This window comes from Oryx dammah, unplaced genomic scaffold (genome assembly GCF_014754425.2).
Source record: "Oryx dammah isolate SB20612 unplaced genomic scaffold, SCBI_Odam_1.1 HiC_scaffold_3, whole genome shotgun sequence".
In the NCBI taxonomy this organism is placed as follows: domain Eukaryota; kingdom Metazoa; phylum Chordata; class Mammalia; order Artiodactyla; family Bovidae; genus Oryx; species Oryx dammah.
In genome coordinates this window covers 96,941,302-96,966,991 of record NW_024070187.1, presented here as the reverse complement: position 1 = coordinate 96,966,991, position 25,690 = coordinate 96,941,302, and the positions used below count along the sequence as shown (strand labels likewise).

Sequence of the window (25,690 nt, the reverse complement as noted above, 5' to 3'; positions counted from 1 at the left end):
TCCCTGGTAGTCCAATGGTTAAGAGTCCAAGCTCCCAGTATAGGTTCAATCCCTAGTCAGGGAACCCACAGGACATGGCCAGAAAAGATAGAAATTTTAAAAAAGGAAAATGAACTAAAGGAGTGAATTTCTGTTTAATAGATAACTCTAAATATACATTAAGATCACCAGATGTTTGCAGATACTAACTGATTTAAAGATGACACTCAAAAATTGTTGCCAGTCTTCCCTGGTGGATTAATGATAAAGAATCTGCCTGCCAAGGTGGGAGACATGGAATTCAATCCCTGGTCTGGGAAGATTCCATATGTCACGGGGCAACTAAGTCCATGTGCACCAACTACTGAGTCAGTTCTCTGCAGCCCGAGCTCCACAACAAGAGAAGTACAGCAGTGAGAAGCCAGTTCACCACAGCTAGAGAGTAGCCACCTGTCCTCAGCTAGAGAACAGCCCGTGAAGCAACAAAGACCCAGCACAGCCAAAAATAAAAACAAATAAGTAAATAAAATAAATACACTGTTGCCACTCTCAGAAAGAAGTTGCTATTGCTATTGCTAAGTCACGTCAGTCGTGTCAGACTCTGTGCAACCCCATAGACGGCAGCCCACCAGGCTCCCCCATCCCTGGGATTCTCCAGGCAAGAACACTGGAGTGGGTTGCCATTTCCTTCTCCAATGCATGAAAGTGAAAAGTGAAAGTGAAGTCACTCAGTCATGTCCGACTCTTAGCGACCTCATGGACTGCAGCCTACCAGGCTCCTCCATCCATGGGATTTTCCAGGCAAGAGTACTGGAGTGGGCTGCCATTGCCTTCTCCACAGAAAGAGGTTAGAGGCTAGCTAATGGTTAAAAAACTGAGTTCAAAAGTTCCAAAGCTTTAATAATCCCTTAGTGATGCCGTAATTTTTTTTTCACAGCACATCTAGCCCAAAAGAAATGCCTAAGAGTTTTCAGTTAAACTGTTAGGTCCGAACAACCTAATAGTAATAGTTTTCATCATGTCTAACAGATGTTGATGTGTTCCCTTGCAAGCTGAAAAGATCCTGCAGTACCCTTGTAAGTCGAGTTGCCTGGTTAAATTTTAATTTCAAATAAACAATCATTTCTTTACTGCAGGTTTTTCTCAAATATTGTATTTGACATACACTAAAAACTATTCATTATTTATCTGAAGTTCAAATTTAACTGATGTCAGATGTCCTGTATATTTATCTTCTAAACTGTCTCAGCAAATTCACTCCTCAGGGTGCCTTAAGGCCAAAGGAAAAGGGGGCAACAGAGGTTAGAGAGCATTACTGACTCAATGGACATAAATCTGTGCAAACTCCAGGAGACAGTGGAGCCTGGTATGCTGCACTTCATGGGGTCACAAAGAGTCAGACGCGACTTAGCGACTGAACAACAACAAAAGGCTACCTTGGCACTGAGTTTGGAAACCATGTCCCTAGAGCCCCAAACCAGTTTTTTAAATGTAAAATTTCATTTGTTAATATTTTGGATTAATAAATTATATACATGATTTTTTCAAACAATGTTTTAAAAAGCTAATCAAAATTACCAAGTTATTTTGTGAGTGAAGATTTTTAGGTTATGAAGAGTGGGATTTGTGTTGGCTAATGAAAAGTCTGGCCTGTGTGTGCTGAGCATTGAGTTTCCCCAGTTCACCTGAGGTCACTTGAGCAAAACCCAAGTGTCAGACCAAAGCCTCTGGTACCTTCCTTGGACTTGATTCAGCAGCTAAAGCAAACAAAGTCATATTGGCTTTTTTTTTTAGTCCAATTTTTTTGGACTCCTATTCATAATTATAAGCACTCATCAGGACTAGAATTCCTTCCATTTAACTACAGAAATAGTAATTCATTACGAGGAGCAAATCTGGAAGCCTTCATCACTTTGACATTCAGGTGCCGACCTAACCATGAAATGGCAACATTTTTCTTTTAGAACACTCAGTGGATATGCTGTACACTTTTGCCAGTTGCTCAGGACTGAACTTGATCTTTGGTCTAAATGCATTACTACGAACTGCAGATATGCACTGGGACAGTTCCAACGCTCAGTTACTCCTGGACTACTGCTCTTCCAAGAATTATGACATTTCTTGGGAACTAGGCAACGGTAAGTGCCTCCCACCTCCAGAAACATTTCAATAATAAGGAGATTCCCCTTTGGCATTATTTGTTCCTATTTATGACCTTTTTAATAATAGTAAATATGACTTTTCTCTTCGAATATTTGTATAAGTGCTCAATGGTGTAAGTTTGGAATTGTGGCAGAAAACTCCTTACATAGCCCAGATGTTATGACTCATCCCAGTTTACATTTGAGCACTTCCACAGCTCCCTTGCCTGCCAGTGCAGGAGACTGTAAGAGATGAGGGTTCAATCCCTGGGTCGGGAATATCCCCTGGAGGAGGAAATGACAATCCACTCCAGTATTCTTGCCTGGAGAATCTCATGGACAGAGCAGCCTGTCAGGCTACCGTCCATGGGGTCACAAAGAGTTGGACACGATTGAAGAAACTTAGCACACACACACAGCTCCCTGATTCCTTTGAGATCTTTGGGGTCACTTGGCAGGTCGCTTGGCAGGTTGGACTCAAGCAGTTTACTTCTACCTTTCCATCTCTTCCTCTGTTCTCTGCTTGTCATTTAATCTCGGCAACCCCATCCTGACATTCATCATAGGTTCAAGCTAGAAGTTCCAGGACAGAATTCCTTCTGGGTCAAGCTCTTGAGTGTCTCCTTCATTCTTTTTTTGCAAGAACTTATAAATTCTAATTAAAGTGGGTCTTCTCTGGTGGCTAAGATGGTAAAGAATTCTTCCTGCAATGCAGGAGGCCCGGGTTCAATATCTGGGTGGGGAAGATCCTCTGGAGAAAGAAATGGCAACTCACTCTAATATACTTGCCTGGAGAATTCCATGGACAGAGGAGCTTGGTGGGTACAATCCATGGGGTTGCAAAGAGTCAGACACAACTGAGTGACTAACATTTTCACTTTTAAAGTGCTAATTAGCCACGTTCACTGAATCATTTACAATGCTTTGTCTATACATCAGCTAATGGAACTAAACATAAAATGGAAAGTGAGATGGTGAATACAGTTTTGACTTTCATTTCATAGATGACCAAAGAGGCACAAAAAGTGTTAGCTAAATATATAGCTGTGTGCGTACATCTGTGCTTAGCTGCTCAATCATATCCAACTCTTTGTGACCCCATGGACTGTAGCCCGCCGGGCTCCTCTGTCCATGGGATTCTCCAAGGCAAGAATACTGGAGTGGGTTGCCATTTCCACCTCAAGGGGATCTTCCCAACCCGGGGATTGAACCCATGTCTCCTGTCTCCTACATTGTAGGCAGATTCTTTACTTATAACGCTAGGCAATTATGAGCTAGAGAAATCTTAGAGGAGTTAGGATTTGAACCCAGGCAGTCTGGCTCTAGAACAAGGTCATTGCTCTCTTGAGACTTCTGTTCTGGAGGTAAGGAGCCAGACCTACCAGAAAGCAAGCAAAGAAGTGATACATATCTATAGTGGCATGTGTTATGATAAAGTCTAGCCACAGATTTGGGGGCTCGGTGGCTAAGGATAACTAACAAGGTGAAGCACTGAAGCAGAATGGAAGGATAGAGGCAACCATATCTTAGCTAGATGCTGCTGACCAGGCTTCCTGCAGCAACTCTGTGAACCATAGGTCATCCTTACCTGTCTCTGTACATCCCTGCCTCCCAACTTTTCTACCCTACCCATCCCCAAGTCCTTCTGCTCTTCAGGGCAAAATAAAATGGTGATGTCATCATGTGTCCCTCTTCCTTGGGCTCCATTTTGCAAAGAGAAGGTCTGGTTTTCAGGGTAAAGGAGAAGAGTAAAGTAAGTTGGGAAGTAGATTAGACATTTCCCGTGCCTTCCTCCCATCTCTTCAGTTTTGTTACTTCCAGATTACTTCATATATAATTTGCCCTTATAATTCTCAATAAGACTTTTTAAAAAGAATTTATGTTAATTTTTATCTGCTATAAGATAACTTTTGACATTATAGAGGCAATGCGGAGCTTCAAAAAATTCTAATTAGTGAAGATGACACATGCATATGGCATTTCACAGATAAACAATATAAGCTCAACAAGAATTTTAATTACATTGTAGAAATGGGTTTTTAAATGCCTTCTCCTCGCACAATCTTTTTAAAAGTAAATTAGGCTATTAAATACTAGATACAGACTACTTCCTGAATATCCATTGGTTTAATATACCCATCATTAATTTCCAACTGTTTTATTACCCCTCATACTTCAGTTATATAACTTAAATTTTTGTTTTCTTGTGATATCTTCTTTATAACTAGGTATTTTACCTTTCTTGACTTTTTGTAATGTGAAAAATGCTCTGTTGCTTTTATGTTTGCTTCTAAATAGAAAACAATTCTAGGTGAGCATTTATTTTGAGACTTGCTCTTTCAGAACCTAACAGTTTCCAGAGGAAAGCTGGTATTTTCATCAATGGACGGCAGTTAGGAGAAGATTTTATTGAGTTGCGTAAACTTCTAGGAAAATCTGCTTTCAAAAATGCAAAACTCTATGGTCCTGATATTGGCCAGCCTAGAAGAAGTACTGTTACGATGCTGGAGAGGTAAGAGCTAGAGGAAGCAGAACCACTTTTCTTAAAAATATTTTTCTTCGGTGGAGGATCCTCAATAAACCACCTGTTATTAAATAATCTTTGGACTTCCCTGGTGGTCCAGTGGTTAAGATTCTGTGCTTCCATTTCAGGGGGGCCCGAGTTTGGTCCCTGGCCAGGGAAGTTCCACGTGCCACATGGTACAGCCAATAAATAAGTAAACCATTTTGTTGCCTGACTAGATGGTTTACCAGAAGAGCAAACACTGACTGGCTCAGAATATCAAAGATTTGGGGGCAAATGGCACCTGTGATTAAAAATTTGTATTAGAATTAGGAAGTTTGTGTTGCTTTATCCTAAAGTAGTAACCAACCCATTTCTAGGGAAAATAACTTGTGTGCATATATTATCCATATAAGAATTAAGTGATAATATAATAGATTTTTTTTTCTAGTTTCCTAAAAGCTGGGGGAGAAGTGATTGATTCAGTTACATGGCATCAGTAAGTATGTCTCCTACTGTTAATACTAAGAAAGTACAGCTAGCTTTACTTATAATCTAGTTTTCAAAATAATGTTTTCATTAAGTGCTAATTGACTTCATAGTGTCTCAAGCAGCATTGTACTAGGATTTTAATATTAATAAAGCAAAAATTTTAACTAATTTTAAGTAACATGGTGGTTTCTACAAGATCAAAGCACACTTTCATTTAAGTCATAGAACAGATAAGTGGCTAAAATGAATATACTTGCCAATGAATGGATAACCCACAATACCTACACTTGTGACTATGTTTTCTCAAGACAGAGTAACTGGTCTCCTCCCATCTTATTCTCTCCTTAGTAGAACCTCTGCCTTTTTTTTTTTTTTTTTAAATAGCACAGGGATGGGAAGAAGTAGAAAGGAGGACAAAGGTTTCTAGTTAACTTAAAAGCAGAAAGTAAAGTTTGGTATTTCTTCCTGAATATTTTCTGAATAATTCAGCTACTATGTGAATGGGCGAATTGCTACCAAAGAAGATTTCCTAAACCCTGATATACTGGACACTTTTATTTCATCTGTGCAAAAAACTTTCCAGGTAATAGTCTTTTTTTTCCCCGTTTCTTTTTAATGTAAAACCAAAGTACTTTGTAGTCTAGCTAGTCCTAAATTTTGTGGGTATATAAATTTACATGTTTTTCCAGTTTTAGAGAACAGGCACTAGGTCTTATTTACCTTCAGTTCCTTCCTCTTGAGTCTTACCCATGTATATTGATTAGAAATTAAAAATACTTCCCACAGCCGTTCGGTAGAATAAACGCTCATAGTATGTAAGAATGGGGTTATTTGCACTCCTTCCACACCTAGTATTCCAATAAAAGTTAATTGCCCAAAACCTAAATGTCTGTGAACATATTTTGTAACTGTATTGGATGGTGGGTCTTGGGAATGCAAGGTTTTGAATGTGGAGTAATCTTTAGCATCATATTTGGTCCTCTCACTTGCAATTACAAAGGAGACTTTTCTGTTCCATAGATTGTTGAGAAGACAAGACCCCACAAGAAGGTTTGGTTAGGAGAGACCAGTTCTGCATTTGGGGGTGGAGCACCCTTGCTGTCCAACACCTTTGCCGCTGGCTTTATGTGAGTGAGCCTGCACTTGTCTCAGGGACCATATAGTACTCTCCTGTTCTTCTATTCAGCTGAAATAACTCATCAGCCAAAAATCAAGGACAATTTCTATGGCAGAACTCCAAAATTCATGCCATATTTTGCAATAAAATGATTTACTAAATTAGTTGGACATCTTTAATGCATACCCCAGATTAATCATTGTATGAATGAACTGCTTTAGAAGTTTTGTTCCTTAAATATGGCCCATAACTATGTGAAGCATTCCTTTCTCTAAAGAAGTACATGGTAAAACAGTGTATCAAGAGCCTTGACCCTGAGAAGGATACTGAGTACTTATAGCTCTATTCATAGATTCTCAAGACGGTTTAGAGCCTGGAAGTAGGAGGTCACACCCGAGGGGCTGCCAATGAATTTAAAGATTTACTAAATCACCACCTTGTCCAACCTCCACAAACTTGATTGCTTGAAAACCAACTTGTTTCAGTTCAATTCAGTTCAGTTCAGTCGCTCAGTCGTGTCCGACTCTGCGACCCCATGAATTGCATTCTGTTACTCGGTTAACGCTCTTAACCTAACGTTCCGTATCCTCACTGAGCTTTATTCTCTTTCCTTTCCTACCCTCATTCTTAGACGCCCCGAATAAAGCACACATCTTTATCCTTATGTAGGGGCATGAGGAACAGAGAAAACAGTGGAAGTGTTTGTTTTGCCACTAAATAAAGATGGGGGGAGTTCCCTGGTGGTCCTGTGGTTAGGACTTTGCCTTCCAATGCAGGGGGTGTGGGTTCGATCAACTGCTTAGGGACCGCATGTGTCTAGATCAAAAACCAATCGCCAGTCCAGGTTCGATGCATGAGACAGGGTGCTCAGGGCTGGTGCACTGGGATGACCCAGAGTGATGGGATGGGGAGGGAGGTGGGAGGGGGGGTTCAGGATGGGGAACACATGTACACCCATGGCTGATTCATGTCAATGTATGGCAAAAACCACTACAATATTGTAATTAGCTTCCAATTAAAATAAATAAAAATTAAATTAAAAAAGAAAAACCAAAACGTAAAACAGAAGCAATACTGTAACAAATTCAATAATGACTTTAAAAATGGTCCACATTAAAAAAAAAAAAAAAAGCTGGAGGAAAGAGGTGTCCATAGAAGCTTATTATTTTGCATTTCACTGACCACCAGCAACCTTTACTTCTATCCTCAACATGGGGATGGAGGTGGAGAGGTGGCGGGTGGGAGGGTGAGCATGGATCCGACAGGATGGAGAACCACTGTCCGTATTGTCTAATTGTCTATGGTTGTGGGCATCTATGGCTTTGTAGACGTTGTCCTATCCTGATAGGGACTCCTATGGCATATTAATAGTCTTCAAGACTTTGTTATCATGCAGAAGTGTGAGAGCACATAAGAAAAGGATAGTCTCTATTTCATCGAAATGTCTTATTCATGCTAATACCACTTTTCTGGTTTTCTGTCAACTCTCCCACACAGAGGAATAAATCAGAATAGTGTAAAGGTAAAATTGAGTTATTTTGTTTTCCAAATCTGAAGAAAGCTTGGCCTCACTCTGTTCCAGGTGGCTGGATAAATTGGGCCTGTCGGCCAGAATGGGCATAGAAGTGGTGATGAGGCAAGTGTTGTTTGGAGCTGGAAACTACCACCTAGTGGATGGAAATTTTGAACCTTTGCCTGTAAGTGACCATTATTTTCCTATTATTGTGAGTTGTTTAAATTACTGAGGTTGCCCATTTTAAGCTTTTATGAGGAGTCAATTCTCTCGTTAAATTCAGCGCTCTTAGTAAGTAGCCAAACCATGGAAAGGTGGACTGGAAGAAATCTTAGAAGAAACCCATTGTAACATTTTTGTGTCTCGAGAAATTGAGACCCAGAAATAATAATTTCAACATGAGTCACTATGAGATTTTTTTTAAAAAGAGGGGTAATTTGAAATTTTATGACTTGAATTTTACATGATAACAAACTTGAATCAACTATTTTTCAAAGTAAATCAAAGTTGAAATTGCCATTAGTATCCAAAGTTTCAAAATGTTTTTACGTCATGAAATCATCATTTATTTAACTTTTAGATAACCTAGTACCATGTATTTGTTCAAAAATATCACCCTAAGATTGGCTATTTTGTTAATAATCTTCAAGATATTTATGAATAAAGTCTCATTTCCACCCTATCTCCAACATCCAACACCCTACATCTGGTGCTAAATCAGGAACTGTAGCCTTCCATATAAAAAGCACCTTGAAGATATATATATGAATAGTATAGATATAACTCTGAGAAGTATGACCTTGATTTTTGTTGTCTAAAATAGCATTTGAGAATATCTGTTTTCTAAGAATAATTCCTACGGGAATTATTTGAACACTGTAGGAAAGCTAAGAAGGTCTGCAAAAAGCACATGCCAAATAAAAGCTAGGCTTTTGTGGTTTATAGATATCCCCCTAAAATTGATTTTAATCTATAGTGGTCCAAGCTCATGGAGCACTCTGTTCATAATAAAACATTTCTACAAAATGGAATCTCTTCCCCAAGTCATTTATAAAATGAGTTAAACCAAGTATGATCATTTCATTGAACAAATATCCAAAATCTACTACTGGCCATTTCTTAAATGGACCTTGAACAAGGAAGAGAAGTTAATAATTTCTTCACAATGTGCTCTAAGTACAATATCTAGAAATTCGCTACCTTACCCTGTCACTCTTTATAAATAATGCCAGCTATTTATAAGGTTGTCTAAAGCTTCAAACACAAACTTTTGACTTAAGAATTCTTTGTATATATGCTAAATATATTTCTTCCTCAAGGTTTACAAGTCAGCTAGAAAAACTTGAAGGAGTAAATGGTACCATTGACATCTGCAGGATCCTAGAGAATCAGCCTTAAACCGATTGTACATGTCTGTTTTCTTATTCGATTTGCGTAACAGTCCTGGAAGGTGGCAACACAGGTGTCTTAGATTCATCTATTTATTAATTGTTTAATTGGAGGATAATTTCTTTATAATGTGCTGGTTTCTGCTGTGCAATGCAAATAAATCATAATTTTATATATGTGTGTATATATATATCCACTCTCTTTTAAGCCTCCCTCTTTCCTCCCATCCCACCCCTCTAGGTCATCACAAGACGCCAGGCTTGACTCCCCATTTTTCAAATGTTGTTCTTGTTCAGTGGCTAGGTTGTTTCCTGTTCTTTGTGACCCCATGAACTGCAGCACGCCAGGCCTCCCTATCCCTCACCGTCTCCTGGAGTTTGCTCAAACTCATGTCCATTGAGTCGGTGATGCTGTCCAACCATCTCATCCTCTGTCGTCCCCTTCTCCTCCCGCCCTCAATCTTTCCCAGCATCAGGATCTTTTCTAATGAGTCGGTTCTTTGCATCAGGTGGCCAAAGTACTGAAGTTTCAGCTTTGGCATCAGTCCTTCCAATGAATATTCAGGGTGGATTTGCTTTCTCATTTTTCACACGGGGACGTTCAAATTAAGGGATGCTTGTGGGATTTGCTGGAGGTCACACTGTCTTGTTATTCTAAAGAATCCTATACAAATCCTGGCTCTTAACCTGCTTGCTTTCTATCCACCCACTCACCTACCCTCACAGAACCATGCTAAAGTTATGCCTCTTTTGAAAGCATTTAATTGATTCTTCTCTGTAAAATCTTAAGTCTCCAGTGTAAAATCTTAAGCAGAGAAACAAAAGCTGTTTGCCTATTAAATCTGCTTTATCTCAGTTCAAGGGCTTCCCTGTGGCTCAGCTGGTAAAGAATCCACCTGCAATGTGGGAGACCTGGGAGGAAGGGTTGACGTTATATATATCTAGTGAATTAAAAAATAACTTTCTTATTATGAAAAATTTCAAAGTAAAGGGAAAAATATATAAAGCCCTAATCTTGTTTAATCCATAATCCTACCTGTCCCTCACCTCCCACTTACTGGATTACTTCTAAGCAAACCTCAGGTATATCATTTTATCTGTAAGTATTTAAGTATGTTTCTCCTTTGGAAAAACATAACACAATATAATTATCACACTTTAAAATATTGACAATAACTTCTTAATATCATTAAATATTTAGTCAGTGTTTCACATTTTCCTTACTGTCTCAACTGTCTTTAGCATTTGGTTTATTCATATCAGAATCCAAACAAGGTCCATATATTGCATATATTATTTCTCTTTTTTAAGCATTTATTATATCTCTTAAGCCTGTTAATCTTTAACTTCTCCCTCCCTCTCTTTTTTTTTGTCCCTTGGAATTGATTAATTAAACAAACCAGGTAATTTGTTCTATAATGTTTTCCACATTCTGCATTTTACTAAGGTTTCAGAGGCAGTTGTTTTAGTCTGTTCCACAGACAGAAGTTTTTATCTTTCAGACTTGGCTCTGTATGTGTATGTGTGTGTGAGTGTGTATCTAAAATTTTTGCTTTGAGTTTTGAATTCTTGGATGACAGACAACACAGAATATTTAAACTGCCTCTGAGCAATCAGTTATATTCTTGAGATCTATCTCCTAGCAGACATAGCCCTCTGAATCATGGAAATACAGTCCTCTGGTGATGAACAGCAGCAACAAGATACTGCCCTAAGATTCACAGTGGCAACACAGACCAAAAGATGAATCCTTTTTAAATACCTCCAGGATAACAATCACACTGTTTGTAGGATAGCTATTTGTTTGACACTGTTTTTGTTAAAAAGTAAGTAAAGATCTATTTTGTCCCTCCCCTCTCCAATCACTCCAACTAGGATTATTGGCTCTCTCTTCTGTTCAAGAAACTGGTGGGCAACAAAGTGTTAATGGCAAGTGTGAAAGGTCCAGACAGACGCAAACTTCGAGTATATCTTCATTGCACAAACATCAACCAGTAAGTGTGTAACACACCCTTTACCAATCAACAAGTTTTAATAAATAAGCACACAACTTCCTACTCTAACACCTTGCTGTCTTCCATTTATACAGTGGATCTAAGGTGTCTCATTGTCCTTTATTTGTTTTCATTCTCATAGTGATATGGTGCCAGAGTCAAGCTAAAAAAAAAAAAAAAGGTTAAATGTAGGCATTTACAGTCCAGCAAAGATTTGTACAATGATTTGATTAATATAATACATAATAAAAATATATCCTGAATTTAAATAAAGTAGTACAAATGTAAGCACATAAAACAGATTTCATATGCATGATTAATCAATTGAATGACTATGGATGAATATAAATATGAATTCATATGAGTGAATAATTATGTGACTATACTTATCATTTTGAATCATATCTGATTAATTTAATAAAGAAGAAAAATTAAAAGGTGACTGATAACAACTCTCATGTTTTCAGAAGTTTTAACCCAGTTTCTGGAATTGAGAGGCCATAGAGATTTTTATAGTACAGTACTCTGGCTTTAGGTAGCAAAAAATATTCCTAAGTTTGAAATTTTTCTCTTCTTAGTTTCAGTTTGTCTTTCCTGATAGAATAATACTAAAATATTAATTTTAGCTACAAAGGCTATCCACGGTTTCCTATTTCACTGAATGGGAACTCTGTTTTTGGTGAGTGGCCCCATTAGGACTGGTGGGGAATGACTTAGGTGGATAAATTCTGTAAAATGTCGGTAGATTTAACTTTCTTATTTGTGTTGGTCTTTTCATAAGGTTAGAAAAAGTCTTGGTTTATATGGTTTATAATATGAATTCATATGAGCCCACAAAATTTCCCTTTTATCATTTAGCTTTCCTAAGTTTGAACATGTATGAGCCGACTGACTTCCTCACAAGTCAGTCTGGCAAAGCAGCAAAGATCGAAAAGTGCTAAAGCCCAGAAACTGGTTGTGTAAAGAGCAGTATTTTTATCACATTTTAAAAACAGGACCACATCAGCAGTCTGATACTATCATAACTGGAAGATGCAAAGAGGGTGCAGCATCACTCCAAGTACTAAATACATTTAGTATTATCTGTGATTATATTGTAACCAACTACTTAATTGCTTAAATTAAATAAACACTTTTATTGAGTTCATGTATTTGCTTTCAGCCCTAGGTATAAAGAAGGAGATTTAACTCTCTATGCCTTAAACCTCCATAATGTCACCAAGCACTTGAAGTTACCACATCACTTTTTTAACAATCAAGTGGATAAATACCTCGTAAAACCTTCAGGACCCGAAGGCTTACTTTCTAAGTGAGTAATTTCCTTGGTTCATTTCAAACTTTCACCCAAAGTGAATTTTATTGGTATTTGCCAGAATACTGTGTGTTGACAGGGAGCAAAAGAAAAAAATAAACTATTTCAAGTTCTAACAATTCTTAATATTCAGAAAGTTATATGTGAATATACAATAATACAGGTGTAACTCATTTGGAGAATCAAAGCAGAGGATGGGAAGACAAATGGCAGTTATCTTACAGAAATGTTTTCATTTCAAGACAACTTGATGTATATCAGGATCCACTCAATGCATTTAGATTATTTGCTCCAAAAAAATAATCCTTGGTAATACAGTCACTAAAGCAAAAATACCTGTATGTAATTGCTATATAAAGGCATAGGAGTTGCTATAAAATATCATGTGTCATGGATGTGATTCTCTTACAGTATCAGAATAGCTTTTTATTGGTTAGAGTGAAGAAAAAGAGTGGTCAGAAATGTGCCTTTTAGGTGAATTATTTAAAGTTGGTTCTTAAACATTTTACTTTTAAAAGCCCATGATTGAATATGTCTTAAAAAGCTTATATTCAACAGAATACCCAGGGGACTTCCCCGGTGGTCCAATGGTTAGCACTCCATGCTCCCAATGCAGGGCACCTGGGTTTAATTCCCGGTCAGGCAACTAGATCCCATATGCTGCAACTAAGAGTTTGCATGCCATAATAAAGACTGAAGATCCTGCATGTGCAAATAAGACGCAGCCAAATAAATAAATACTTTTCTAAAACCAGAATACCCAAGAATGAGTTAGGCACGACAAATATTTCTGTCCAGCGTGTGTTGGAAGGAGCTCTTTTCTTCATGGCTCTTCTCACACTATGTGTGTGTGTGCTCAGTTGCTCAGTTGTGTCTGACTCTTTGCCACTCCACGGGCTCTGGCCCGCCAAGCTCCTCTGTCCATGGGATTATCTCGGCAAGAGTACTGGAGTGGGTTGCCAGTTCCTCTTCTAGTGGAGCTCCCATCTCCGCAAATGCTCTATGAGTGATTTTTTCAGTGACAGCATCAGAACCTGAAAAAGTGCCATAAACATGCTTTATCCAAAGTCCTATCCCCATGCTGCTAAAGTCACTTTAGTCGTGTCCAACTCTGTGCGACCCCATAGACGGCAGCCCACCAGGCTCCTCCATCCCTGGGATGCTGCAGGCAAGAACACTGGAGTGGGTTGCCATTTCCTACTCCAATGCATGAAAATGAAAAGTAAAAGTGAAGTCGCTCCGTCGTGTCTGACTCTTCACAACTCCATCGACTGCAGCCCACCAGGCTCCTCTGTCCATGGGATTTTCCAGGCAAGAGTACTGGAGTGGGGTGCCATTGCCTTCTCCGCCTATCCCCACAGACAAACATTATTAACGATGGGTATCATTCCATGATTTTTTTCCTGTCCTTTATTTTACTATAGATAACTGTAATCATACAACTTCTAATAGGAGAAATTGAAGGAGAACCCACAAGTTTTCCCAAGTATCTTTCCATTTATAGTCTTTGTAGACATTTTAATGGGCTGCACGTTTTATAAAATACCATGGTTTGCTTACTCATTTTCCTACTGTTTTGTCCCATACTTTTTTCCCCCTGTTATAAATAATGTATATTTGAATAACAGATACTTCTCTCTTTGGGGATTTTGACACTTTTTAAAGTTCTTAGCATATTTGTGTCTGAGGCCGAGAAGGGAAAAACTTCTCTGAAGTAACTGAATAACAGTTGTAGAGTTAGATGTATCTTAGGAAGGACTTCGCTGGTGGTCCAGTGGTTGAGACTCTGTGCTCCCAATGCAGGTGTCACAGGATCGATCCCTGGTTGGAGAACTAAGATCCTGAGTGGCACAGCAAAACGCAAAGTCTTCGAGATCATTTTCGTTTAGCCTTAGATGGGTATCTAGGGCCGTTCAGCCCTGTTTGTTTCCTCTCTGTTGGATCTCACAGCCTCTGCTGGTGACTGCTCTCTGTGGCAAGGAGAAGGTGCCTTTGGGCCTTTCATCTGCTGCTCTTAGTTCTATTCTCTGGAGCAGAGGATGGACTCTGCACTTCATGCCTGCGGACAAGTGGGTTTAGAGGGTTTTTTTTTTTTCTCTTTCTGGTAGGGGAGAGTAGCATACACTCTGTGTTAATTTTTATTTCCAATTAGGTGTCAATGTTGTAAAAATTGACAAGTATTAAAATATCTGGATTTCTAGCTTTCCTTTGAAAATAGGTGCTCTGGCCACTCTGGGGTGTTTTCCCAATTCGATGGAGCTGGACTGGGATTATTCACTTTAGACAACTCATCCAGCTCTCTGTTCCCCTTAGTCCCTATGTGACCCTGCTGTCGTAGGCCTGTCCTACTGCTGGTACATGTCACTTGCTTGACCCCGAGGGCATTTGAGTTTGCTACTTTTAATCTGAAACAACACAGAATGCTCTGTTTTCTCCAGAATAACTCTCAAATATTTGAAGGACAATTGGACTGTCTTCTCTCCAGGCTCAATATGCCCATTTTTTTCAGTGATTCTTCTCTATGCTTTTTTTTACCAGACCCTGTTGCATTCTGATCATATATTTCATGCTTTATACTTGGAAAACTGGTGAAATTGTGGACATTGTTGTATTACCCTAAGTTCTTTTTGATGACTATATATTACTTATATTTTTCTCTCTTTAAAATGTTGCAATGATACGTTTAATGAATGCACCGTTTGCACACATGCTCATGCTAACGACCTCAGGGGGTTAAATAATGATTACCTTTAAAAAGTTAGTTTTCACTTAAATAACTTGTATAGTGCCCATATAAGGTCCTGTATCATAAGTATTTAATAAATATTTGAACTGAATATACGTTAACATAAAAGCAGTATTTTATAGTTATCTCAGATGAATTTTGCCCACCTTCTCCAATTCTACCAAATCTGTTGCTTGCTAATTCCTTCCAGCTCTATTTGGTCTGAAACTTGACAAGCATGTCTTCTATTTCTTGTCACCATATTACTAACTTAGAAATAGGAAATAAGACACTTCCTTCAAATAAAACCTTAACCTTATTGGCCAGCCCGATGAGGAAATATTCCGCATGCTTTAAGCTTACACTCAGTATACGGATAACACCCTTTAGCTATATTCATAGCTGATTAAACAGTGTCAACATGGCAAGATATTATCTTGCCCATGTTTCATCATCTTAACCCAGAGCAGCATTAATTTACAGTGATCAGACTTACCTTTAAATCCTGTGACCTCTCCTAAAGACTTTCGGAAACATTTTTGTGCACTGCTGTCACAGTCCTCAGTCTCTTGCAGAAGAGCTCTAACTATCACCATTTAGAGATGTTGTCAAGACCTATTTTTGTTTGCGGTTTCCTGATGGTAGTCGTGGCGTTTCCTCCTCCACCCTTGGCAGGAAGTACTGTGATATAGGTGCTGAGACAAAGATCGGGTACATGTGAGCTGAGTGTAACTGCAATGCAGGCTTGTTAGCCTTCAGCACAATTATGGTTATCTTATTACATCTTTAGGAACAGAGCCCACAACTGGGCATTTAAGCAAGGAATGATGGAAACTAATTTCTCTGCTGACTGATACTTAGTAAGGATAGAGTGTGAGAGCTCTTTAAAAATGAAAACTTTATAACAGTGCTAAACTGGAAACAAACAAGTGTCTAACACTAGACAATTCAGTAAATAAACTAATATGCTCGTACAATGGAATCTTGTGCAGTCATTAGAATGATGCAGTGGATGAATGTTTAATGGTATGAGCAAAAGTTAGGATATGTTAAGGGGAAAAGAATCACGTTTTAAGAGACTATATACTGTATGCTCATTTTTGTCCATATGAAAATATGTATGTTCATACATACATAAAAAAGAGATGAAGAAATATACATCAAAATCTTAAAAACGGTCATGAGATAGTTTGCTTCTGTTGTATTTATTTATCTGCATAATAAGGATGATGATAGATAATACTTTTACATGCTTACTATGTACAAGGCACTGTTATAAGTATTCTACATATAATATATGTATTACATGTATGACATAAACTCTGGCATTAATCTAAATTTTCAACAATATAAAATTTTTTCTTTATAAAAATTTCATAACATAAAAACCATTTAAGAAAAAGATAAAAGAGATAAAAATATCATTTAGAATTATGGAAGTAAGTATCAATAAAACTAAAAGTAGAGCGCTTTTCTTCCTAAGCTCTTACTTATATAAGATTTGTTGCCGTAAGAATATATTGCTATGTTTAGTTGCTTCAGTCGTGTCCGACTTTTTGTGACCTCATGAATCGTAGCTCACCAGGCCCCACTGTGCATGGGGATTCTCCAGGCAAGAACTCTGGAGTGGATTACCATACCCTCCTCCAGGGGATCTTCCCAACCCAAGGATGGAACATTGCATCCCTGGGTTGCAGTCTCCCACATTGCAGGCAGATTCTTTACCGTCTGAGCCACCAGGGAAGCCCAAATATATATTAATTTGATTTCAATAATAATAAATATACATAACACTTGTCCTTGATTTTTTTCTATTTTTGACTCCGTTTTTTATTTAAATTTTAATAGTAAGATGCAAAGAAAACATAATTATCTTTTTAAATCCATGGTTTAGCTAAAGAAAATCATTTTTTCTTCACCACAGCAATATATATTCTACCAAAGTAGCTTAAAACCTTAAGAAAATGAATACATACCTCCTGGGAGAAGGGGAGTAAGAGGGTTTATGGACATAGTTACAAGTGGGAAATTGACGGTCATTTTGTATGTTAAATTTATGCAACTCATATTCCATCCTATATATTTGCTTCATATCTAGATGTTTACAATTACTTACCATTCCCCCCCGAAAATGCCACAAATCCAGACGTATGTCATCTTCATCCTTTTTACACCTCCGTCATCTGGCCTAGTATGGATTGTATGTGCTTCATTTTCTGTAAAGGGCCAGATAGTAAATATTTGGGGGCTTTGCAGACCATATGGTTTCTGTCACAACTGTTCAGCTCTACCAGTGTAGCTTAAAGTTCATCTCAGTCAAATACCTACCTGACATAGTGTTCAAATACAAGTTACATGATATAAACTGCCACAGAAAAAAAAACTGGGGCCTTAAAAAGTTCTCAGGACTTTTATAGAGTAGATGGAAGATGTACAGCTTGGCTAACCTGGACGCATCTTTCCCCTTTGCAGATCTGTCCAGCTCAATGACCAGATTCTGAAGATGGTGGACGAACAAACCCTGCCAGCTTTGACAGAAAAACCTCTCCACCCAGGAAGTTCACTGGGCATGCCACCTTTCTCATACGGATTTTTTGTGATAAGAAATGCCAAAGTTGCTGCTTGTATCTGAAAATGAAAGACATGTACTAGCCTGGAGATTGATTTTTTAAGTGTATTGATAAGAGGAAAGCAAAATTCAAACTATAGGAAGGCGAGCAGATATATTACAGACCCAATGGGTGGGAGATTTCAAGTCCTTGGGAGACTCTCAGTATGTGATTTAGCACAGAATTTTGTTCTAAGTGGACCCCTGCTAATAATGCCAAACACCATGGTTATATGTTTACATGTAGTATTTTAAGGTTATTAAAAATGTACATAATATAACACAGCCAGGAGCCAAGTATGTGAAGGATATATTATTAGTTTCAAGAAAGTATTTAGTTGTTTTTATTTAAAATAAAACAGTTACTAGGAAACTGTCAGATTCTTCCCTCATATGCTATCTCTACTGGCTGCTATAGAAAAAGTTTACTATCGCAAGGTCCAAATCATCTATGAAAGAGAGACAATCTCTTTGCATCTTAACGGAGAGCTGAGTTCAGCTGCTGTTTCCCTTCCCTTTGTTCTGTTTGTCTTTGTCAGTAATACCATGTGAGAAGACAGATGGCTAGATGTGATAGTATTTTTTAAAAAGATTAATGACAATTCAGAGGGAAGGGGTTATATACACTTCAAATGAAATAAAAAATGACTGCAAATGAAATTGATTTACCAGGAGGAGAAAATTTAACTCCACACATTACAACCATCTGTTCATGTTTATCTCTGTTAGTCACGCAGTTGTGTCCAACTCTTTGAGACCCTATGGACTGCAGCCCACCAGGCTCCTCTGTCCATGGAATTCTCCAGGCAAGAATACTGGAGTGGTTGCCATTCCCTTCTCCAGAGGATCTTCGCGACCCAGGGATCGAACCCAGGTCTCTCTCATTGCAGGCAGATTCTCTACTGTCTAAGCCACCAGAGAAGCCCCATGCTTACCTTTAATTTACCTTAAATTCTTGCTTTAGTTGGCTGCAAGTAACAGAAAACCCTGATTCCAGTGGCTTGAACCACCAGACATTCGTGAAAGTGAAAGTGAAACTGAAGTCGCTCAGTCGTGTCCGACTCTTTGCGACCCCGTGGACTGTAGCCCACCAGGCTCCTCCGTCCATGGGATTCTCCAGGCAAGAATACTGGAGTGGGTTGCCTTCGTAATCCCACATAATGAGAAGTTCAAGTTGGGTGAGCTCCACTGCTGAAAATGTCACCAAAGAAACAGGTTGCTTATATCTCTCTGCTCTGTCACTAGCTTCATTCTCAAGCTGGAGGCATGATGTCTGTAGCTATTCCATGGGCCCATTCAGACCTGGCAGTAGCCAGAGAAAGATGAGCCACTTTTTCTGTCTTCTTCATAGACTTTTGAACGTCTCAGAGGTTCTCTCAGCAAACCTCTCTTCCTGTGTCCTTGGCCAGGAGAGGGTTGCATAGCCACTGTCTCGGACTGCCAACATCAGTGAGATTCCTCCAATTGTCTCCTAATAATCTTTTGGAATGGAGAGGGTGTTGAAAAGTCTATGACATTGACCACCTCAGCTCCCGCTTTTATCAGTAACAGAATGTATTATTTTCTCCTGTATCTTAATTCTAAGAAATATAATTATATTTATGCCTGTTATGAATATTGTCTCATTTAAGTACATTTATAAGGAGCTAAAGCTGGTACCTAAAGTTTGGTTGCTTTAATATTTTTAAATTTTATATGTCAGTGGTTTTTATATTTTCACATTTGAAATAAAGTAATTTTTGTAACCTAATGTTACAATGATTATTCTTTTAATAAAGCATAAGCCTACAGAACCCTTGTTTCCTTCACCACTTTATTTACACCTTGACCTTTGTTTGTCCTTTCAGCCTTCCCTACACCAAGAGTTGACCTTGAAGAAAAGAGACCATCAGGCACAAACATAATTCCCTCCCTCATCATGGAGATCAGATCATGATCAAAGTTCAATCCAGTCTATTTTTCTTCTCCCTGTCCCTTCTGCCACTTAATAAATTCAAGGCCCAATTTTTCACTGGTATTGTTATAATCTCCTAATTGGTCTCTTTGACTTTGCTTAAAATTCTTAAAAATTTTAATTGGCTTAAATGGGCTTAAAATGTGCTTAAAAATTAAAATGGCTCTCCATTCCCTTAGCAGATAGGCCCTTCCAGAACAGCACGGGCTGTTTTCTTTGGCCTCAGTTCTTGCTGCTTACCCCATGAATTCTGCTCTCCCGCCCACACGCTGGTTGAACAATCTGGACAAACAGCCTCCTTCCCCTTTTGCTTCTGTACCTTTAGTGCTGCTCCTTCGGCTCTGCATCTGGACTCTTCTAACCGTCCTCTCTACGCGGCAAACTTTCATGTTTATTAAGACCCAAGGGCTTCCCTGGTGGTCAAGTGGCTAAGGCTCCAAGCTCCCAGTGCAGAGGGCCCAGCTTCGATCCCTGGTCAGGGAACTAGATCCCACATGCTGCAACTAAAGATCCCACGTGCGTGCTAAGTTGCTTCAGAGTCGTTCATGTCCACCTCTGTGCGACCCTATGGTCTATAGCCTACCAGGCTCTTCTGTCCATGGTTTTCCCAGGCAAGAACACCAGAGTAGGTTGCCATTCTGTCCTCCAGGGGATCTTCCCCACCCAGGGATTGATCCCGAGTCTTTCATGCCTCCTGCATTGGCAGGCGGATTCTTTACCACTGGTGCCACCTGGGAAGCCCCAAAGATTCCACATGTCACAGCAAAGATGGAAGATCCCCCATGCTGCAGCTAACACCTGGCACAACAAATAAATAAATATTAAAAAAAAAAGGGAAAAGGCCCTGTTCAAACAGCAGTTTCAACGCCATCCCCATCATCTGAGTAGCTTTAGTCGTATTTCTTTCCTCCTATAGCAGTTTAGACGTTTATTTTTGTATGGTTGATGATAGTCCACTAGTTTTTAAATTAGTTCTTAGGTTACTTTATCAAATGCAACTTACATGTTTATTTACATTCCCATAGACCTTTCAAAGGACACTAACAAGGCTAGTTTACCTGAAACTGCAGCACAACAAACTTAATAAGGCAAATCTGCATATTTAACAAAATATTTCTAAACATACCTTAAAAAATTTTTAACACAATTTAAAAAAATTCTTATACATCTAAAAAAAATCACACAAAAATTTAGTAGATCAAGTTCCCTAAGCATTTAAACACCTTAAAAACAACATTAATTACAAAACCTATATAAACACAATTTGTACGAAAATGTCATTTTCTCATGCCAAAGTTACAAATTTACTATCCTAGCCAGAGTTAACAGAATTACCAGTTCAGGGCCTCTATACCAAGTACGGTAACAATTAGCATTTGATTAGAGAATCTAGAAACAGGATATAGAACCACTAGCGTGTTGGGTTCAACCCCTTCCTATGCTTAGGTAGCAGATGTTGGGGTCATCTAAAGCAAAGTCTGAGATAAGGACTTGGGGTCCAGTAGTTTATTTGGGATCTCTGGAAGCAGGCATGAGAGATCAGGGAGAGTGAGATGGAGGAAAAGGAAAAGCCAGTATTGAGGTTTGTTGTTGAATTTGCTGCAGTAGGCAATGAGAGTTCAGTTCCACCAGTACCACTGAGAAACATGGATGCCTTTCATAACTTTTCTCTTATTATTCTCATGTTTCTTAGCAGGTATCATTTCATACTCACTTTATTGTCAGTTATAATTTTCACAAAGAACATCTGCTTCACATAAAATAGTTTTAAGGCCAAACTGAAAGTGGTTAGGAACTCTCTTCAGACAGGAGCCAAGGGAAAGACATACAAAGAAAGTGTGGAAACAGGAAAAAAGAAATTATCTGGCTATCATTTGAAACTTAGTTTGGCTATTTGTGACTGATTATCCTTAGTATTTTAATCGCCTAACCCTGAGGTAATTACCAATTAAAGTGACTGAGCAGGTATGCATTTAGACCACCACAGAACAGAATCACATCAGTCTAATAACCTCCTTGTTTAATTAATTTAATAGAACACACAGAGGAGGATGGTTGTGTGATCAGGAGGTATTCTCTGGCAATGCTGACCCTTGGCCTAAACATCAGAAACCCTATGAAGACCCACATCCTCAAAGAGTACCCTTATCCTAGGGTCAGTGCATCCTCAGAAGCTCTCTATTGTCCTCCACTGAATCAGGGTTGCAAGAATGCCTATCCCTCTGTGGCAGATCCCAACTGGCAAACTATTGTAACATTTATAACTGGGGGCGGGTAGGGGTGGGTGATAGGTAGGAAAAGTCCACCTTGGATGGCTAGACCAGCAAAGGCAGCCACTTTAGAATGTACCTCATCCCCAGAGGCAGGCGTATGACCCTTTACCTGAAGTGCTTATCTGTCTCAGTCTATTTGTTTTGGCTGCAAATGAATGGCAGTCTCTAGGTTGCTATTTATCACTGCCCTCCAGTTATGTGTCTCTAACAGTGAGCTCATCTGTTTCCAGCTTCTGAAAGAGTAAGTTGCATAGCCAGCTGGAGCAAGTATACTTCAGCATGCTACTGCTCTCTCATCCTTGGAGCATGTCTTTTATTTTCACAGAAAATGTCCTAAGCTGAGTCTAGTGACCTGATTGCAAACACTTGCCTGTTTGTATCTTTAAGGAAGGAAGAAGTTTATGCAGGTTAAGTTTCTATTAGGACTAGAATGCCTATACCTTTAAGTCCCCCTCTGACTTCTATATACATATCCATGTATATATAACATTTATATATGGAACACATATTTAAGAATATTTATATAATATTGTCATGTAAGAAAAAGATTTGATCTTTGCCCCCAGTTCTTGGCACAAAGTTCCTGAAACCCTTAGAATTTCCTGAGTGGTAAGAGTGTCTTATCTCATTCGTAAGGAACCCCCTTTGAGCGCAGCAGAATTTATACTAAAGAGGGGACTTTTAGAAGTGACCGTGTTAATCGCTCAGTTGTGTCTGACTCTATGTGACCCTATGGAGTGTATGTAGCCAGGCTCCTTCCTCTGTCCATAGAATTCTCCAGGCAAGAATACTGGAGTGGGACGTCCTGCAGGATGGAGGCTAGCAGCAAGAAGAACCAACCACCTGTTAGTGAGTTGGAACTTTTACTCCCACTCAGACCTCCAGAGGGGGCAAAAGGACGAAAGACTGAGTTCAGTCATCAATGGCTAGTGATTTTGTCAATCATGCCGATATAATGAGGCCTCCATAAAACCCCAAAGGAACAGGGTTCAAGGGCTTCAGGGTTGGGAACACATGGTGGTAATGGGAGAGTGGTATCTGTCTAGAGAGTGGAAGCTCTGTGCTTGCCCTGTTCATCTCTTCCATCTGTCTGTTTCATAGTCATGTTCTTCTATTTTTTTTAAAAAAAAAAAAAGCAAAACTGATCATTGGTAAGTGAAATGTTTTCCTAAGTTCGCTGAGTCACTCTAGTAAATTAATCTGGGTCTTGGGAACCTCCAATTTATAGCCAGTATAACAATGGCAAATGCATGCACCCTCAGTCATGTCTGACTCTTTGCAACCCCATGGACTGCAACCCACCAGGCTCCTCTGTCCGTGGGATTTTCCAGGCAAGAATACTGGAGTGGGTTGCCATTTCTCACTCCAGGAGATCTTCCTGACCCAGGGATCAAACCTGTGTCTCTTGAGTCTCCTGCGTTGGCAGGTGGATTCTTTTACCACTGTGCCACCTGGGAGCAAAATTTATCACTCCAAAATATGTCTCTTTGGCGTGAGGATTACTGTAGACTGGTTGTTTTCTAAAAAAAAAAAAAAAAATGGATCAGGAAGAGTTTTTATCTCCTTCCCTCTTCAACTGCCTACAAACTGGAGAAAGAGGATGTGTTCCAGGAAGGGAGCTATCACCATAGATAAGTACAGTACAGTGTGAGCTAGGTTTGGTAGACAGGGAGGAACCTAGCAAAATCTGTTTGTTAAAATTCTCTGTCTGGGGAATTCCCTGGCAGTCAAGGGGTTAGGACTTCAGCTTCCACTGCAGGGGCCACAGGTTCAATCCCTGGCCAGGGAAATAAGATCCCACAAGCCAAGCAGCATGACCAAAATAAAATAAAATAAAATAAACAAATAAATGAAACTTCATTTAAAAAACATTTGATAAAAAAATAAAATTCTGTGTCCTATTATTTCTATATGGCCCAGTAAATATTTGTTTACCAAACATTTGCTCTTCTTGTTCTCTCTGTGAAATATCTTTCTCTTTGAAGTCCCAGACCCCTATAATTTCTCTTTAGTCCAGGAGATCATATATACATCATTTTACCTGACTGTCTCTGGGGGCTCTCATGTTAGGATTCCTCCTACAAATGTAATTAAATTTTACTTTCTCTTATTAATCTGTCAATGGCCCCCCACTCCAGTACTCTAGCCTGGAAAATCCCATGGATGGAGGAGCCTGGTAGGCTGCAGTCCATGGGGTTGCAAAGAGTCAGACATGACTGAGGGTGCATGACTGAGCGGCTTCCCTTTCACTTTTCACTTTCATGCATTGGAGAAGGAAATGGCAACCCACTCCAGTGTTCTTGCCTGGAGAATCCCGGGGACGAGGGAGCCTGGTGGGCTGCCATCTATGGGGTCGCACAGAGTCAGACACGACTGAAGCGACTTAGCAGCAGCAGCAGCATGTCAATTAAGTCTGAGACTAGTCAAAAGAACCTAGAGAGGCAGAGGAAAACATTTTTCCTCCCCAACAAGGATAGCTCGGAAGCACAGGGGACAACCTAGACTTTTGATGGGCTTTGCTGGTGGCTCAGAAGGTAAAGAACACACCTGCACTGAAGGAGACCTGTGTTCGATACCTGGGTTGGGAATATCCCCTGGAGAAGGAAATGGCAACCCACTCCAGTATTCTTGTCTAGAGAATTTCATGCAAGGAGGAGCCTGGTGGGCTACAGTCCATGGGGTCCCAAAGAGTCAGACACAACTGAGCCACTTTCACTGAAAGGGGACTATCAACAATCTTATAGGACTCAGCCTAAAACCTGTGGGAGCTGATGCAAACTCCAGCTAGATAGCGCCAGGATTGAGTAAAATTTCAGGACACTTGGGTGTTGCAGAAGTGTTTGATGTGTGGAAAATCCACACGTCTGGTGTCATAAGTCATATAGTGCTGTAGCTGAGAATAAACAGATACAGGAGAATGTGTCTTTTCCTTTACAAATATAGAATAAAATTTCCCAGTGCCTGGATCCCGCTGTCTACAACTAAACAGAGCGTTCAGAATGGAAGCCCTTCCACGTTCATTATGGTTCTTCTTCCCCATAATGCTGGAAGGAGGAGAAGGGGAAGACAGAGGATGAGATGGTTGGACGGCATCACCGATTGGATGCACATGAGTCTGAACTAGTTGTGAACTCGTTTCCTAAATTTATTAAGGACCAGTTCCTTGACCACCACCACTGGAGACTCAAGATATCACTGAATTACTGATCGTGGTTTTAAAGATAGGCAGTTTAACCTAATTCCCTGGAACACTAAAATTCAAACGCAAGACTTGCCCACAGTCACTCAGTAATGATTAAATGGGATAATACATGTAAAGTGCCTGTCAAGGGGCCTGGCACAAAGGGCCACCCAGGAGTTGACTAGAATGAAGTGCTCAGCCCAGATGTTCCAGCTGCAATTTCACAGGCTCCCACACACTCACTGCCTCTGGGTTATACAAACTCTGAATTGACTATCAAATTTAAGGTTTTCATTTGCGCAATGAACGTCCCTTAACCCTGAATATGGCTTTAGTTTACATTCTTGGCTTTTGGCCGTTTGGTGACCTTTTAGCTTTAAAAAGGAAACAGTTTCTACTGCAAACCAGTATTGGGCTTCCCTAGGCTTTTCTCAGGTGGTTTTATTTTATTTTACTTTTCCCTATAGCAACTGCTACGTATTTAGATACCAGGAATTCCTTCCTCTGAAG

The 25,690-nt window shown here is 39.4% G+C and overlaps 1 protein-coding gene across 1 annotated transcript in view; it reads left to right on the top strand.

The window, feature by feature from the left end:
- HPSE (heparanase) overlaps positions 1-18,433 on the top strand; it is a 48,745-nt gene extending 30,312 nt beyond the window's left edge. Inside the window, exons 4-12 of the mRNA XM_040237243.1 lie at positions 1,944-2,117; positions 4,464-4,632; positions 5,075-5,122; positions 5,605-5,698; positions 6,136-6,242; positions 7,815-7,929; positions 11,009-11,127; positions 12,290-12,436; positions 17,637-18,433. Of these exons, the coding sequence (XP_040093177.1) occupies positions 1,944-2,117; positions 4,464-4,632; positions 5,075-5,122; positions 5,605-5,698; positions 6,136-6,242; positions 7,815-7,929; positions 11,009-11,127; positions 12,290-12,436; positions 17,637-17,796 (1,133 nt within the window). The 3' untranslated portion in view covers positions 17,797-18,433. The remainder of the gene's footprint in view (positions 1-1,943; positions 2,118-4,463; positions 4,633-5,074; positions 5,123-5,604; positions 5,699-6,135; positions 6,243-7,814; positions 7,930-11,008; positions 11,128-12,289; positions 12,437-17,636) is intronic.
- The last annotated feature ends 7,257 nt before the right edge of the window (positions 18,434-25,690 follow it).